The sequence below is a fragment of the Elephas maximus genome, chromosome 3 (genome assembly GCF_024166365.1).
Source record: "Elephas maximus indicus isolate mEleMax1 chromosome 3, mEleMax1 primary haplotype, whole genome shotgun sequence".
NCBI classification, from domain to species: Eukaryota; Metazoa; Chordata; class Mammalia; order Proboscidea; family Elephantidae; genus Elephas; species Elephas maximus.
In genome coordinates, this window is record NC_064821.1 from 199,860,356 (window position 1) to 199,877,792 (window position 17,437).

Here is a 17,437-nt window from a genome sequence, read left to right on the forward strand (position 1 = left end):
CATGTAAAAATACAACTTTTATTCTGAGACAGCCCCCACTTACTAGAGTGGGATCTGTGGTTCAGCTGGTCTGGAAAAGCAGCCCCAGGACCTGAGTGGCCCCATTCCCCTTCCCTAAGGTAACAAAACCAAACCCACTGCCATCGAGTTAATTCCAATTCACAGTAACCCTAGACGACAGAGTAGAACTGCCCCATAGAGTTTCCAAGGCTGTAAATCTTAACCGAAGCAGAGGAAGTTATCCCAAAGGGAAAAGGAGAGGCCAGAGAGATCTATACAGGACCCCTTCTTCTTTAAGCTGACTGGAGACAGCAGGTGGGTGAGCTGGAAAGATGGTCAGTCCTCCCAACAAACACTGAAGCCTTCAAAGAGCTTCCTGAATAAGTTACTCCTAATCTGAAGCTCAGACAGGAAGTATTCAGGGGTCCAGGAACAAAACAGGGGTGGGCAACACAAAATGTTTGTGTGTGATAGGCTCTGACCTGGCCCTGTCCTCCCCACCTCACCTTAAGCTTTCATGAAGGTTCACAGCCTCAGAGGAGAGTAGGAACTTGGCTGGAATTCCCCCTCCATTCTTCACTTTGAAAAACCTCTAAGTTTTCTGCCCACATCTGTTCCTTTTGGCGCAGTGATTGAGCGTTCAGCTGCTAACCAAAAGGTTGGCAGTTCAAATCCACCAGCCACTCCTTGAAAACGCTATGGGGCAGTTCTACTCTGTCCTATAGGGTCGCTATGAGTCGGAATCGACTCAATGGCACCGGCTATGTTCCCTTTAGCCAATAACCCCACTCCCTAGGAACCAGATCTTGGTAACTTTCTTAGGAATCTCCTAAGGGATAAGTGCTTTCTGTCTTAGACAAGCTCAGGTAAACGAACTAACCTGTGGCCTCCCACAGTCAAAAAGAGAAGCAAGAGGCCAAAGCCTGTAGAGTTAGGCTCTACAGCTCGTCAGGGACCCTGGAGATTCAAGACAGCTTACTGGTCCCCTTTGCCCAGGTCCTAATCACAGTTCCTCACCTTTCCCAAGGTTACCCTGTGTTTCAAATGCGTACGATCGGCGCTGGGGGGGCTTAAGGGGGTCAGGGGGCTGGAGTTCTCTGGGGGGCAGACTAAGCCGACTCCGGGATTCAGATCCTTCTGTGCCTTCAGGTGGGTGCTCCAGGCAGCTAAGGGGCCGGTGAGAATAGGCAGGAAGCATGCTACCGTAGGTGGTTCTGGGGATGAGGCTGTAGTCCCCACCTCCAGTACAGGTCTGGGTCCGCCGAACTCCCTGAGCCTCAGTCCTCTGGCGGTCCCGGGCCAAAGCCACAGCAGCATCAAAGGAAAGACTGCCCCCATTCCTCCAGGAGGAGCGGGAGGCTCGGGACCCCCAAGCCCTTTCCCCAGGAGTCCCATCAAGCCGGCCAGGCCTCGGACATGGGTTTGCAGGTGCCACATGGATCTTGCCACACAGTGCACTGGGCATCTTGGCAAACTGTGGTTTGGGGGGCACCACAGGCACAGAGCGGACCTGTTGGACCTGAACCAGGGTGGAAGCCAGGCGCATGCCCACACCACCAGCTAAGCCAGGGGGACAGGGGCACAGATCACAGCCCTCTGGACTAAGCTGCCCCTCAGGCTCCATCTCCTCTGGCAGAGGTGGCTGTGGGGCTGCCTGTTCCTCCTCAAAGGACTGGGCATTGCCCCCTTTGGCACTATCAATGCTCAGGGACTCTCCACCTGACCCTTCAGGGAGAGAGCCTTCTTCAAAATGGTCACCTCCAGCCCTCTGGTCTCCCTCAGCCCCTCCATCCCCTCTCTCCCATTCCTTGCTGACCTCCGCTGTTCCTCCAGCTGCTGCTTCTAGGATTCTGATGTCTTCACCATCTCCTTGGTCTTCTCTTGCCTCTTGGCCCCCATCCCCACTCTGTCCTTTGATATCATCTTCCCTGCCTCCCTCAGCCTCTTGTTTATGTACAACTTCCCAGCTCTCCTCAGCAACTTGGTGTTCCTGGGCCCCATACTCTGGGTCTTTTCCAGGTTCTACCTGGGCCTTGTCTCCTCCTTCAGCCTCTTCTTCTCTCTCAGTCTCTCTTTCCTTCTCGTCTTTACTCTGCTCTTCTCCTGATTCGTCCACACCCTTAGCCTCCTCCATATTCTCAGCTTCATTCTGGCTTTTGGACTTGGTCTCTGTCTCTTCCCCACTCCCTTCTCTCAAACTAGCCATCATATCCTGGTCTCCCTCAGTCTCCACTCCTTCCTCACCTGACTCTCCAACCTCTACTTTGGTCTCTGGACTCCCCTCAGCCTCCCTCATGTCGCATCTATTTCCAGGCTCAGACTCCTTGTTCTCCCCAACTTCCAAGCATGCTTGCTCTCCTGAAGCCTGCCCTGAAGCCTGTCTTCTACACCCTGCTGCCTCTGCCTCCAGACTCCCTAGACCTTCCCAGGTCGGTGGTTTGGGCTCCAGAAGGGGACTTAGGTCGTCATAGGCACTCAGGAAGACTTCCTCCCCACTTTCCTCCTCTGCTTCAGGCCTGGGGCCAGCAAAGTCCAGGGAACAGCAGCTGGGAGCTAGGACAAACTGCGCCTCATCCAGAGAGAGGTCATCCAAGGGTGGCTCCACAGAGAACTCCTCCACCTGTAGGCATAGCATTGTGGCTCAGGACCAGGTGGCCCTGCTCACCCTGAGACCCCATACCACCCCCAAACCCAGCACAGCTCCTTCTTACCTGAGGCTCAACTCCCAGGAGCTCCTCTAGGTAGCCCATCCCAGGGTCGTCCTCCCCAGGGGAGAAAGCTGCTCCTGCTGCTCCTGCCTTGGCCACATCCCCATCCTCCACCCCCACCCACTCAGGCTCTGAGTCGCTTGAGTCCTCTAGGAAGGAGAAGGAATCTTGCACCTCCTGGGACAAGGAGTCCTCCAGAGCAGGGGCCGTGTCCACTGGGCCTGAGTCAGCCAAGGAATCAGGAGCTGCACTTGCCTCCAACTTCTTATCTGTTGGGGGAGAGGTAGTCCCAGAATTCCAAAGGTCCAGGCCAGCCCTGACCCTTTCCAATGTGGGTCTTCCTGGCATTGATACAGTATGGGCCCAGAACTCCCAGCATAGATACCCGATATGGTTGATCTTCTCAGACTGATATCCCTAACTATTGGCTTATCACTACTTTTATTAAACTCCTCTAAAGTGCATTTTCACTGCAAAACAACCCTATTATGTAGAGTATTACCCCTATTTTATGTATAAGAAAAGTGATGCTGAGAGATATGAAACAATTTATCCAAGGTCACACATCCAGTAAGTGGCAAAGCCAAAGTTTGAACCCAAGTCTGTAGCCCATGCTCTTACCCACTGTACTATGCTGCCTTAGCACTTCTCATCAGTGACACTTTAGGGACTGGAGTTGGAGCAAAGATCCGATCCCAGGTTTGCCAGTTCCTACCTATATTAATAACACGTTGCTTAACCTAAGTCTCAGGTTCCCCCACTGTAACAAACATAACACCTATGCTATCAGGAGAAGCCCTGGTGGTGTACTGGTTAAGAGCTCAGCTGCTAACCAAAACGTCAGCGGTCGGAATCCACCAGGTGCTACTAGGAAACCCTATGGGGCAGTTCTGCTCTGTCCTATAGAGTCACTAGGAGTCGGAATTGACTTGACATCAACAGGTTTGGGTTTTTTAATGCTATAAAGTTATGGGAAACCCTGGCGGTATAGTGGTTAAGAGTTCGGCTACTAACCAAAAGTCTGCAGTTCAGATCTACCAGCTGCTCCTTAGAAACCATATGGGGCAGTTCTACTCGGTCTTATAGGGTCACCATGAGTTGGAATCAACTTGACCGCAACGGGTTTGGTTTGATTTTGGTATAAGGTTATGAGAAAATTAAATGAACTAATGCCTGCAAAGTGCTTAACACAGCACTTGACACATAATAAGCCTTCAATAAATATTAGGTATTATTCGTAATGTTATTATTATTTCTGCCATCTATTATATATTCCCACACTGGTACTTAGTAATCCCTTCTCTATGTGTCTGACTCGGACCTCTATTCTTGGATATATCAGTGATCTGCAGGCTGCCAGGGATTCTCTCTCCATGGATTTTGCAGAATTCAATACTATTACTAGATTCTCCCAACCCCAAACACAGGGAGGCAGCTGAAGACAGCCACCCCAAAGCACAGGAGCTGAGGACTCTGCCCTTCTCAGGGAAGATCACAGCATGAGAGCTTCAGCCTAGAGTTCTAGTCTCCTTTCCCAGTCCTGGGTAATCCCAGGGTCCTCACCTGGAGGGCCAGGGCCAGGGCCAGGGCCAGGGCTGGGACCAGAGGCAGGACTTGGCCGGGGCTGTAGGGCCGGGCACTCAAGGCCACGGGTGAGCCTGGCCAACGAGACATTGGAGATGATGTTTGGGGGCATGCTGAGGATAGAGGTGATATGTAGCGGGAGGTTGACGTTGTAGGGGTCTGAGATGTGGACGCCAGCACAGCGCTCTGAACGGCTGGTGCCACCAGCCCGAACTGCTGACCGCCCAGCTCGTGGTGTGCCTGGCTCGGAGTTTGTGCCAGCCGGTGCCTCTGCCTCAGGCTCATGCTCGCCTTCTGCTGCCTCCACAGAATTGTTCTCCAAGCTCTCAGGAAGCAGCGGGCCTGGCCGGGGACTGCTGGGCCCCATCAGCCCCTCTGGCTCTGTGGAGGGGAAAAAGGACCAGGTAGGCAATGGCCTCAGCTGCAAGGGGTCACCTAAGGAAGACTCCAAAAAATGTCCCCTGTTGTACCAGGTCAGCTTCCTCTGCCACTACCGCAAACCCTCCACCCAACCAGCAGAACGCAATTTTCTCTGCCTGCACATATCTAGAAAGCCCCCTTCCCCTTCTTGCACGCACAGTCACTGGCCACCACTGCCACACACACACACTGCCCCTTCATCCACTGCTTACTGTCCCCATTACATCTATGTGCAAACACTCATATGAACACACACATAGGCCATAAACTCACCACTGTAACCCCAGCATCCAGCACCAACCCAACCGACTGACTTGACCCATTGCCGTCAAGTCAGTTCCAACTCATAGCGACCCTATAGTGCAGAGTAAAACTGCCCCATAGGGTTACCAAGGAGCACCTGGTGGATTCGAACTGCTGTCCTTTTGGTTAGCAGCTATAGCACTTAACCACTATGCCACCAGGGTTTCCCCACATCCAGCACGTACCAACTATTGTGCATCCAGCACAGTAGTTGGTATATAAACTATTGCACACTCGTTAAATATTTTTTAAATCATTGAGCACAAGTGGCCACACGCACAGACACACACACACACACACAGGGAAATGCAGGCACTGTGGTCTCAGCCATAATACCTTATTTTCTCGCAAATACATTCCCAGGCATGCATACACACAGATGCACACAGACCCATGCTGTTGATCACACAACACACGTGTGCATGCACACAGGTGCACACCTCTACTCACCATCACTGACCCCAGCTGCAGCGCTCAGTGAGTCCATGCTCTTGGCTGGGCGCAGTGTCCCTTTATCAGACTTGTCCTCTGCAAGACAGAGATGTGCATAGAGCCAGAGCCTCACACACATCAGCTGAGCTCTCCCCACAAATCCCTAGGCTTACCCCTGTCTTCGCCCCCTCGTAGAAGTTTACGCTTTGTCTCATGGCCAGAGCGACCCAGATTGAAGATGGATCTCCATTTCCTGACCTTCAAAGACCCCTTCCTCCTGCAAGGAATGGGGAAATAATTGGGGAGTGGGGGCTGGTGGTCAGTGCAGGGGAGGAGGGCCCAGGAAAGAGGCCTTACTTGTGCTCAGCAATCTCAATGATAGTGTGGTAGGGCCGGATCTGTGGGGGTCCATCGCCAGCCTGCAGAATACTAGGCAAGTGGTAGGGCAGGGACCGGGGCATAAAGTCCTCAGTACTGTTTGACGCCCGGGCCCCTGGAAGTGATCGCCATCCACTTTCCATTTCACCACCTGGGGGGAAAAGAAAATTGGCTGGCCGGGAAGAGACCGGAGAGGGACCGCAGGCACCCAGCCCTTCATTGCCTCCCCCCACTCTCCAGCTGCCAGGATCGCTGGGTATATACTCAGAACCACCCCCAGAGATAGGCCCTACAAGGGGGGACCTCAAGAGTTGGCCTTTACAGACAGAGAGTGCCAGGAGATAGATACCAGGACATTGGTCTTGTGGGCTGGGGATGAGAATGAGCAGTCACTAGCCTTAGGGACCAGGATGGTGAATGAGAACTCAGGCTACACCCTGAACTGACAGTGGAATAGCCCCGCTCAAGTCTTTCACTGTGCCGTTATCTCTCCAGGGTCCTGTCCATGTGATAATAAGCATCATCCCTCTACACCTAGACTCAGTTTTCTCATCTACAAAAATGGAAAGACTGGACTAGTTGATCTTTGAGGCCCTCTCTAACTCTGACATGACCCCCAGACAGAAAGCAGCAATGTGGGGGATGGGGAGGACACTGACCAGAAAGGGCAGCACCCCCGAAGAGCTGGTCCACGTGCGTAAGGATGAACTCGACAACAATGGACTGCACGCGCACCTCCATGAAGGCTGCTGTCCCATTGAAGCCCGAGGCCTCTATGTCCTTAGACCTGTGGAGATGTGGAGTTACTTTTCTCCTCGCACCCTCCACCTTCCCATCCTAATGCTCCCTGAAAATACCTTTATCCTGGATGCCCTTAACGCCATCTCCACCTTTTAATTCATGCACATGATTCAAGTTTCAATGCCACTTCTTCCAGGAAGCCTTCTAGGACACCCTCCTCAGGATCGACCTCTGCTTCCTTTGCACTCCCAAGGTGTCTTGTGTATAATGAACTACAGGACTTCTCATAGCTTGCCTTTACCTTGGTGGGTGGCATGCAGGTCAGTCCTCCAATGGACTGCAGACATTTGCTCAACAAACATTTAGCCACCACCTAACATGTTCCAGTCCCTAAGCTCAACAATAAAGTCGTGGAAGACACAAAGGCCCCAAACTTAGGGGCTTTAGTTGAGCTCAGAGAGGGGCCTCAGTGTGGCTGAGAGCAGGCCCCATCCCACTTAAAGCAGTACTAAGCCTTTCTGTTTCTCAGCGGCTCCCTGGGACTCCACTGCCCTCTCCGCTCCCTCTACACCCCATCCTGGAGCAGCCTCCCACAGCTAGTCTCTCCCAGGATCCCCACACACATGCTCATTCGCACTCCCACCTGAGCAGATTGGGGGCCCACACGATGGCCAGGTTGCGGGCGTGCATGTTGGTCTGGGAGCTGAAGGAGGCCATATGCACCAAGTGCCGCATAAGGAACTCCAGGGTCCTGCAGGAAGGAGGCATCATTTAACAAGGACCTATCCACACTGGAGCCTGGGAGCTGGAGGGAGGAGGGACAAGTCAAGGCCCCAGGTGGAAAGAGAGCCCGGGCTGTGTGCAGGGAGTCAGGGCCCTTGGGTGGGAGCGGCAGAGCCCCACATACTTATAGTTTGGGACAGGGAGCTCTCGAAGCACCTCTACGATCTTGACCAAGCGCTCAGGCTCCATCTGCACTCCCACGGCCTCCTGATTGGGGAGAAGGGTACAAGGAGCAGGAGTCAATGACCCAGCAATGCCCTTGCTCACTCCCCAGAACTCCGAGACAAACTCTCAGGAAGGATCTGTGCTGTCCCCTGCACTCCCCCGCAGATCTCCTGAGGCAGACTGGCATAGCAGAGAGAGCTCAGAATCCGGGGCTGAGTTTGGGCTATGTCACTTAATAGCTGTGTGACCTTGGGCAATTCACAGCCATTCTCTGTGCCTCAGGGTCCTCATCGGTAAAGCTCTGGTAAGGGAATACATCCATGGATCCAACCTCACGGGAGCCCCTGGGACTGCAGAGTTCTTTCAAGTTGTCCTGGGAGGCCTACAGCCACCCTAGCCTTCAGGGTGTCTTCATGCAGTTGAGCTCAATAAAATGCAATTTATTTTAAAAGTGCTGCTCAATTCAGGATAGCCTTTTTGTCGTGTGTTGTCTCATTCAAGATATGTTCACCAAAAAATGACAGCTAATGGAGGGACAGCCTTGAAGAAGCTTTGACTTCTAAAAGGAGTTTTCACTCTTTTAAACACAGGGGAGCTCTGGTCTATGGAATTTCTAAGGGATTTTCCAGCTTTGCCAGTCTGCCTCTACTCTCCCCAAGTCCCACCATGTCGGTGGCCGTGTGCAGTCTGCTGGCCTGAAAGGGATAGACCACAGCGGAAGAGAGTGAAGAGAAGAGGGACAAGGGGAGGACGGAGATCGCGGGGCTAGGACCTTGGGGTGGGGGTGTCTTTCCTCAGTAATGCTTTATTGTGGTCTCTGTTACTCAGGATCACTAGGACTTTGGTTGGCATATGACGCACCTGGGATGCCAAAACCAGAGCAGCACCCCTGAGCCCCTTCTTCCACACCCCCTGCCTCTCAACTCACAGCAAACTTGTCATAGAGCCGGTAAGTGAGCAGGGGGTCTGGCAGTTCTCTGAAATAGGCCTTGCACAGGGAGGAGACGCAGTGAATGTCCTGGAGGTAAACATCCCGACGCAGGTCTGGCTTCCGCTCTGCCTCAAACTCCTGCCTGGGGAGGTGCCGAGTGGTCAGGAGTGGTAGGGGTTGGGGGAAACATGGGGAGAGGTGAGAGCTGGAGGGATGGGCTCCAGGCAGGGCTGTAGGGCACCATGTGCAGGACTTGGAAGGAGGGTGTAGGGGATGCGTAGGTATAAAGCAGCAAGTGTAAGCCGTTATATATGTAGATGTGAAGATGTGGATGTGAAACTGGGTAAGAGCCTGAGTGATAGGTCTGTGTATGAACAGGCATAGGTCACGGCTGTAGCTGTAGGTGTGCGTAGGGGTATATAGAAGACAGTAGAAGTAGGAGAATGAACCTAAGTAGGTATCTTTGGTATATGTAAAGAAAGGTGGATGGGAAGTCTTCAGAGAAAACAGGAGTAAACCTTCAAAACCTTGGATTAGGCAACAGTCTCTTAGATATGATACCAAAAGCGCAAACAGCTAAAGAAAAAGTAGATAAGTTAGACTTCATCAAAATTAAAAACTTTTCTTTGTCAAAGGACACTATTAAGAAAGTGAAAAGACAAGCCACAGAATGGGAGAAAATATTTGCAAATCATATACCTAATAAGGGTCAAGTATCCAGAGCATATAAAAATCTCTTACAACTCAACAAAAAAAAAAGACAAATGACCCAATTAAAAAATGGGCAAAGGATTGGAATAGACATTTCTAAAGAAGATATACAAATGGCCAATAAGCAGATGAAAAGATGTTCAACATCATTAGTCATTAGGGAAATGCAAATCAAAACCACAGTGAAATACTACTTCACACTCACTAAGATGGCTATAATCAAAAAGACAGATAACAGGCGTTGGCTAGGATGTGGAGACATTAGTGCTCTCATTTATTGCTGGTGGGATTGTAAAACGGCACAGCCACTACAGAAAACACTTTGGCAGTTCCTCAAAAAGTTAAATTTAGAGTTACCATATGACCCAGCAATTCCACTGGTCAGTATATACTCGAAAGAATTAAAAACGTATGTTCACACAAAAACTGGTTTATGAATCTCCATAGCAGCAGTGTTCGTAATAGTCAAAAAGTAGAAATAGCTCAAACGTCCATCAACTAATGGATCAAAAAACAAAATGCAGTATATACACACAATGGAATACTACTGGGCCAGAAAAAGGAATGAAGCACTGATCCATGATGCAACACGGATGAACCTTGAAAACACTTTGTTAAGTGAGAGAAGTTAGACACAAAAGGGCATATATTGTATGATACTATTTTTATATGAAATGTTCAGAATAGACAGATAGAAACAGAAAGTAGATTCATGGTTGCCAGGGGCTGGGGCAGGGGAAAATAGGGAGTGACTGCTAATGGATACCAGGTTTCTTTTGGGGGCGATGAAAATGTTCTGGAATTAGATGGTGGTAGTGATTGCACAACCTTGCGAATATATTAAAAAACAAGTAATTGCATATTCTATAACGGTGAATTTTATAGTATGTGAATTATAGCCAAATTCAAAAAGAAAAAAGATGGTTCTGTGTGTGTGTGCGTGTGTGTGCACGTGTGTGCATGTGTGTGTGCATCTGTGCGTCTGTGTGTGTGTGTGTGCATGCTGGGCTGGCAGGAGGGTGGAGGCAGTCTCAGTCTTTCCTGAGGAGGCTCTAGCACTCTTCCCTAAGGCAGTACCTAGCATCTATATTTCCTTCTCCCCTTCCCCTCATCCCTTCTCTCTACTCTCACCAACACCCTCCACCATGGTCCTTTGGCTCTCTGACCTCCTGGCCTCAGAGCCCTCCCAGCTCTGCCTGACTCACCGGAGCTTCTGGATGTTGGAGGAGACCCCTGAGAGACGATAGATCCCATCCACCACTCCATACTCCTCCACAAACTCTGCACAGCTCCTTAGCACCTGGGGCACTAGGGATACAGATGGGGCAGAGAGAAAAGAGAAATCAGGTCCAGGAGGTCAGAGGCTGCAAGGAGTATGACAGACGGGAGCACATGGAAGGGGCTGTTGGGGAGACGGTGGGGTGAAGCTCACGGAACAAAGTCTTTCAGAAAGATTCTTCCTGATCATACCTGCCAACCCTCTATAACATCTTTCCCCATTGGGTACTGTTGTTGTTAGGTGTCGTCGAGTCAGTTCCGACTCATAGCGACCCTATGCACAACAGAACGAAACACTGCCTGGTCCTGCACCATCCTTACAATCGTTGTTATGCTTGTTGCAGCCACTGTGTCAATCCACCTCATTGAGGGTCTTCCTCTTTTCTGCTGACCTTGTACTTTGCCAAGCATGATGTCCTTCTCCAGGGACTGACCCCTCCTGACAACATGTCCAAAGTATGTAAGATGCAGTCTTGCCATCCTTGCTTCTAAGGAACATTCTGGTTGCACTTCCTCCAAGACAGTTGGCAGTCCATGGTATATTCAATATTCTTTGCCAACACCACAATTCAAAGGCATCAATTCTTCTTCAGTCTTCCTTTCCCCATGTGTCTGTCAGTTTGTTGTACTGTGGGGACCTGGGTGTTGCTGTGATGCTGGAAGCTATGCCACCAGTATTCAGATACTAGTAGGGTCACCCATGGAGGACAGGTTTCAGCTGAGCTTCCAGACTAAGACAGACTAGGAAGAAGGACCTGGCAGTCTACTTCTGAAAAGCATTAGCTACTGAAAACCTTATGAATAGCAGTGGAACTCTGGGTCCTAGAACCTCACAAAAACCCCTCCAGTGATGAGAGCTTACTTCCTCTCCAGAGAGCCCATTCCTTTGTGAGGAAGCTCTACCTTATGTTGAGCTGAAATTTGTCCCTCTGTAATTAATTACTAGTTAGAGTCCCTGGGTGGTACAAATGGCTAACATACTTAGCTGCTAACTGAAAAGTTGGAGGTTAAAGTCCATAGCAAGACACCTGGCAACCTACTTCCAAAAAGTCAGCTATTGAAACTGTATGGAGCACAGTTCTACTCTGACACACGTGGGATCACCATGAGTCCGAATCAACTCCATGGCAACTGGTTTAATTATTGGGTGCTGCTACGGACTTTTTAAAGGATCAGCAATCTGGTGGGAAGGGGAGGCATGGTAAAGGACTGGTCTTAAAAGCAAATTCGAATACCCCTGTAAATAAGATAAAGAAAATATTAGTTGTCTTAATCAAAATGGAACAGGACTGATGGGAATTACCAAGAAGCACTGCCTTTGGTAAGTGAGTTCATGGATACTAGTTCTGCCCTAGGAAGGTACACAAAATAGTGACATACCTTCAAATATGTCAGTTCAGGAGGAGAAAAGCACCTATGTGCCCAGTACTGTGCTAACTGCTTTATGTATATTCTGTCATTTAGTCCTGTAAATGAGTTATACTAGTCCCCATTTTGGGAACCCTGGTGGCGTAGTGGTTAAGAGCTACAGCTGCTAACCGAAAGGTTGGCAGTTGAAATCCACCAGGTGCTCCTTGGAAACCCTATGGGGCAGTTCTACTCTGTCCTACAGGATCTCTATGAGTCAGAATCACTTTGATGGCAACGGGTTTAGTCCCCATTTTACAAATTAGAAGACTATGGATCAAAGAAATAATGTGTCCTTAGTACCACTCAGCTAGAACCAAGGTTAAAATTCAAGAGTCTAAAAAGCCATATTATCTCCCCGGACCCTGGTCCCCCTTTCTCTGCTACTAGGCTGTAAGCTCCTTAATGACAAGAACTAAGTATGATCCATCTTGGTATTGCTCATATTATCTGATAGTGTCTCAGACATGGTACCAAAAAAAAAAAAACTCAAACTAGCTGTCATCCAATTGATTCTGACTCATGGTGGCCCCATGTATTTCAGAGTAGAATTGTGCTCTGTAGGGTCTTCAGTGGCTGTAAGTATAAGGTCACCATGAGTTGGAATTGACTGGATGGCACACAACAACAATAACAATCTTTCAGAAGTAAATTGCCAAGCTGCCTTTCTTCCAAGACATCTCTGGGTGAATTTCAACTGCCAACATTTTGGTTAGTAACCGAGCACCTAACCATTTGTGCCATCCAGGGACTCCTCTTGGACGTAGTGTTGTTGTTAGGTGCCATTGAGTCATTTTTAGCTCACATTGACAGCACGTGACAGAACAGACTCGCCCATAGGGGGGTTTGGCTGTAATCTTTACAGAAGCAGCTCGCCAGGCCTTTCTCCCACAGAGCCACTGGGTAGGTTTGAACTGCCAAGCTTTTGGCTAGCAGCCAAGCACTTTACCATTTGCACCACCAGGGATCCCTCTTAGACATGTAGACACGCAAACCCATGTGTCAAATCCAGTCTTCACATGGCCACACAGGTCTTTCCAAAGCACGTCCCTGATTTAAATCTTTTACTACAAACACCTCTGCTCTACCTCCCACCCCCTCAAGACCCCACTGCTTACCTTATGGATACGGAATAGCATATAAACTTCTCGGTATGGCACATAAGACCTTTCACAAACCAGGTCCAGCCACTATTCCATCCTCAACTCCAGCCAATTCCCCCTACAAATCCTATGACTCAGCCCTTGGCTAGTCCATGAACAAGCCTTGGTACCATCACTCATGTTATTCTCTTGCCTGGAGTACTTTCTCCTCTGATTCTACCTGGTGAACTCCTATGCATTCTTTAAAACATATCTCAAACCCTTTACTCATATCTGCATTACAGAATTTATTGCACTTCATTACGACTAGTTTATTTTGTATCTATATCTTCTGACAAATAGTTACTTCCTCCCCAGTATTTAGCAGTGTTGAAATAGAGCAGGTGCTCAATAAATGTTTGTTAAATGACTCAATAAATTAGTTAATTATGAAAATCAGTGACATCCCTTGGAGATTTAATAAAGAATATTGCATATGACAAAACATCGGGTCCTATTAACAGGAACCCACTGGAGAAATTCCTCTCAGGTCTGAGTATCAGAAAAAGCTTTTTTTTTTTTTTTTCCTTTTCTTTTCTTATGGCTCTTTTGAATCTGATACTTGATTATGTTTACCTCTGTACTTTAACCACTAGGAATCTCAGAGCCTACGTCAGGGAACCATATAGAACCACCTGGCATGCATTTCTGGGTGCTGATCTTACTCTTGTTTTTCCTTCAACCCAAATCTTTCAGTCATTTATTCTATCTTTTGTAAAGTTTTGAGTTCTGAAAGTCATCCCAAGCTCTTAGTAGAATAAAGTGAGATAGAAATGCATAATACGGAATGAAAGAAACAATCAATAAATCTACCAGCAACTATGTTTAAACTCTCCTTATATGACCTGGTTTCCAGACCCTTCACCCTCCTGCACACCAGTGTCAGGACTAGGAAGAGACAAAGAAGGCACCTGGGGTGCAAAATTTAAGGAAGCACTCACTCTCAGGATTGTCCAACTGCCAGCTCTACACTTGCACTATCTTGAGAATAAGTACTTCCTTAAGAATGAGGCACATAAGGCCCTTGCTTGACCCTGAGATTCAGTGCTTCTCAAATTTCCACGCTAGTTACCTCTCTCACTTCATACTAGTCCTGGTCCTGCAGTATAACATCCCTTCAAGACCTGCTCCCATTTGCCAGGCTCCTTCAACCTTGGGTCTCCAAGATGGGGTACACCCCTCACTGTTTGAGCTGCTGCTCTACTCTTGGGTGCTCTACACCAGCTCTTTTGGCCACTGCATTGCTCTGTTGACTCATAAAAAGCCTATTGTCACCTAAACCCCCCCCAGGTTCTTTTCACATAAACCAAACCAGGCAACCAAACCAGATCTTCCCCATCCAGTCCTCTGTTGATTTTGAACCTTCTGAGACGGCCTTTAAAGAAGGCATTCAAGAGCCTAAGGAGTCAGAGCCATAGAGGAAATGGGTCAAAGAGATGGAGGAAGAGAAACAGGGGTCAGAGAGATGGGGAGTAAAGGAGATCAGAGAGATGCAGTCAGAGATAAAAGTTAGAGACAGGGTTGGGGTGATGGAATCAAAAGGCTGGAGACATCAAGGAAACGGGGGTGGGATCAGGGATGAGGGCCCCAAGCTTAAGGACCTGGAGAATCAGAACTCTTAAAAGGGGAGTAAAGATACAAGGATTAGGAGCAGGAAGAACTTAATACATACAGGGTTTAGGGAAGGAAGAGACCCACATGGGGGCAAAGAGCTGGGAGAGAGGGCTGAGACAGAGCAAAGCGGTAAGGATGGGGAAACCAACAGTCCTAAAAGATGAATTAAGCAGAAACACATGTCCCCACTGGCTTGGTCTTTCGTCTTCTTGCTGGGTCTTAGGTTAACAAGAGAAGCCATCATCAACCTTTGTCTGTTCCTCTATTTTCTACGTTCACATACCAGGAGGAGGTAAAAAGGCTAGGGGAGCGGGCTGCCACTAAGGCTCTAGCACCCAAGATCATTCCACCTTTGGGCTCAGGTGAGGCTCTGTTGAGGGCAGGGGTACTTCTCTCTCGCTGTGGAATTCACCCAGGATCAGGGCCCAGCAACCAGATGTCTATCCCTTCTGGAGAGCATGACCCTCACCTGCTGGGACTGCAGATAGGGGCCAGTAAGGGTTAAAGGAGTGGGGTCTAGCTGATTGTGTGTTCATTGTTTCAAGATAGGACTGGCAGGTGGGCCAGAGGGAAAGGCAATGCCAGGATGAGGATTTGCAAAGAGCTAGGAGAAAATCAGCCCCAATTAAATAACGTGGCCCTTGGCCAACAATCATCATTCTCAAGAGAAACCCCTTGTTAAGGAGTAAACCCTGCACTGGCAGCTGAGCCAGGTCCACTCTGCCCTCAGGAGAGGAAAGCTCAGAGCAGCCCCACTTGGGCTGTTTAAGATTCTTCCTTGGGGCCTGGGCTTTCCCTTTAGGAGGCCAATGGTGATGGGAGCCCTCTCAGGGGAGGAGAAAAAGGGAAGGAGGTGTCTGGGGAGGCAGGGGCGGGGCTGGGAGCAGGAAATGAGCTGGGAACCACCACCACCCTCCCTCCACTGCAGGCGCTACAGTCCCAGAGCAGAAGAGGGGACAAAGAGGAAATGACAGATTGGGGTGGGGTGTGGGGGAAAGAATCGTGCCTTTCTCTGGGAGGAATTCAAAGTGCCAAAAACAAGCTGGGCTGGGCTGCCAGGATACCTGGGTTCAATCTCAAATCAAGTCAAGAAATGTCATTGAGTGCCTACTTGGTGCCAGGCCCAGTATGGGCCCCGTGATATCCCTGGTCCTGCTGTCTTCCTAGCCCACTCTAAAGCAACTCAAGAAGAGAGCAGGGCAAGCTCCACAGACAGTCTTCACACCCACCCTCCTTTGCACCCTCCACCTCCATCTTCAGACCAGGCCTCCAGCCATCTCTTTTACTCTTTCAGTGTTCCCCATTTCAGCAGCTTCTTCCCTCGCCCTCCACTTAGAATCTTTTTCTCTTTGGCATAGGAGAACCAGAGACTCACAGAAACTGAGGAAGAGGGCTAGCCTTACCCCAGATCCTCACCCGTGGGCCAGCAAGACTGTAAAACCTTGCTGGCTCTCTCCTCCAACTAGGAAACCCCCAACCTTCCCAAGTACCATCCTCAGACTCTCCTTGGCCACTCCTCCCCTGCCCCTGTCCTCTCAGCTCCCTCTCCAGTCCCCAAATCTCCTTCCCCTTCACTTCCACTTCTTCCACCTCTCTTGGGTTTTCCACCTCTCCATCCTCTCCCTCAGTGCTCGCTCAATTCTCCCATGCCCATATCCTCAGCACCTCATCCCCAGGCAGTTTCACAAGGGAGCTACCTTGCCTTCTTCAAGGAGCCACATTTCCTGCCTTGCCGCCCATCAGCCTCTTGGGTGGTGGCTGGGCTACTGCCCCTACCCCAGGAGCACCCAGAAGCTGCTTCTGCCCCTGGGACTAGATCCAGCAGGAGAAGCTCTGTGCCTCCCACCCACCCAACAGCAGCTCTGAGCTGGCCTCCTTACCCTCCTGGCCTGAGTGCTGCAGGTGCTCCTGCAAGTCACACCCAAACACCCGCTCCTTCGAGCTGCCCTTCTTCTTTCCTTTCTGTCGAGACTTCATGGCTGGAGCCCCAGGGCTCTGGCCCAGCCACCTCTGTCCCCCAAGACCTCTACCCTACCAGTCCCCCATGGGATCCAAAGCCGGCCTCTGGGCTTGGCCCAGCCCCAGGGGGGCAGGGCTCCGAACTGGGGGTGGAGGGTGGCCTGGGCAACGGGCTGCAGCTCTGCCTCTGAGGCCCCGATGACACGGAAGTGGCTGTGGAAGAGGAAGCTCCAGGACCCTGGCAAGAACCTGTGTCTCGTGGCCCAGCCTGGCACTCGCTCTTCTCGCCCTGCTCAGCCCTTGGGGTGGGGGGGCAGGAAGCTGTGCAGCTCCTCAAACCCGCTTCCTGTTAGAGCATCTTTGCAACCACAGGGCCTGGGGTGGGGGAGGTAGCTGACATTCACATCCTCACTCATTTCTGGGGCTGCGCTCATTGGTCCAGGAGGGGTGATGTCAGGGCCCTGGGGTGGGGTGGTGGCACCTGGGGTGCGAGCAGGTGACTGAGACCCTCAGAGACCAGAATTCTGGGGTCCAAGGTGGAGACCCAAGGCTCGGCTGGGAGCGAGGCAGCACATCTGGGAGGGAGGATCCCCAGGCTCTGCCTCTGACAGGCCTATAACCTCAGCCAAGTCACTTTACCTCACGGAGCCTCAGTTTCCGCATCTATGAAAATGAAGAGGGTGGGTTAGAAGATCTCTCAATCCTCCCACCTCTAACATTCTGTGACATATTTAACTTGTTTCAGTTTCTTTATCTGTAAAATGGGTACACTGCTGTCTACCTTACAGGGCGGTGGTTATGAGATGCCAATACAAGACAGGATTTAAAACCCTTTGCAAACCAAGGCATCAGAAGGGACTCAGCTCTACTGACAGAGACGG

The 17,437-nt window shown here is 50.2% G+C and overlaps 1 protein-coding gene across 2 annotated transcripts; it reads right to left on the minus strand.

Annotated features, from left to right (window-relative positions):
- Window positions 1–6: 6 nt before the first annotated feature.
- ARHGAP30 (Rho GTPase activating protein 30) lies at window positions 7–16,869 on the minus strand. 2 transcript variants are annotated; one of them, XM_049880994.1, is made up of 12 exons: window positions 16,478–16,869; window positions 10,362–10,464; window positions 8,443–8,587; window positions 7,474–7,556; window positions 7,210–7,317; window positions 6,485–6,612; window positions 5,805–5,976; window positions 5,621–5,724; window positions 5,466–5,543; window positions 4,272–4,673; window positions 2,712–2,977; window positions 7–2,620 (listed from the first exon to the last, which is right to left on the minus strand). In XM_049880994.1, the coding sequence occupies exons 1-12, from the start codon at window positions 16,572–16,574 to the stop codon at window positions 1,004–1,006; spliced, it is 3,303 nt and encodes a 1,100-aa protein (XP_049736951.1). In that variant the 5' UTR covers window positions 16,575–16,869; the 3' UTR covers window positions 7–1,003. The 2 variants fall into 2 exon arrangements, with proteins under 2 accessions (XP_049736951.1, XP_049736952.1); XM_049880995.1 differs by lacking the exon at window positions 16,478–16,869 and having other exon boundaries at window positions 8,443–8,583; window positions 10,362–10,436.
- Between the last annotated feature and the right edge of the window lie 568 nt (window positions 16,870–17,437).

Bases quoted from the DNA above. Each gene is read 5' to 3' on its own strand.
- ARHGAP30 (XM_049880994.1), bottom strand. From the start codon at position 16,574: ATGAAGTCTCGACAGAAAGGAAAGAAGAAGGGCAGCTCGAAGGAGCGG. The intron at 7,318-7,473 runs GTATGTGGGGCT...TCCTTCCTGCAG, and splicing joins CTCCCTGTCCCAAACTATAA to GACCCTGGAGTTCCTTATGC. The intron at 5,544-5,620 runs GTAAGCCTAGGG...TCTGTCTTGCAG, and splicing joins ACGAGGGGGCGAAGACAGGG to AGGACAAGTCTGATAAAGGG.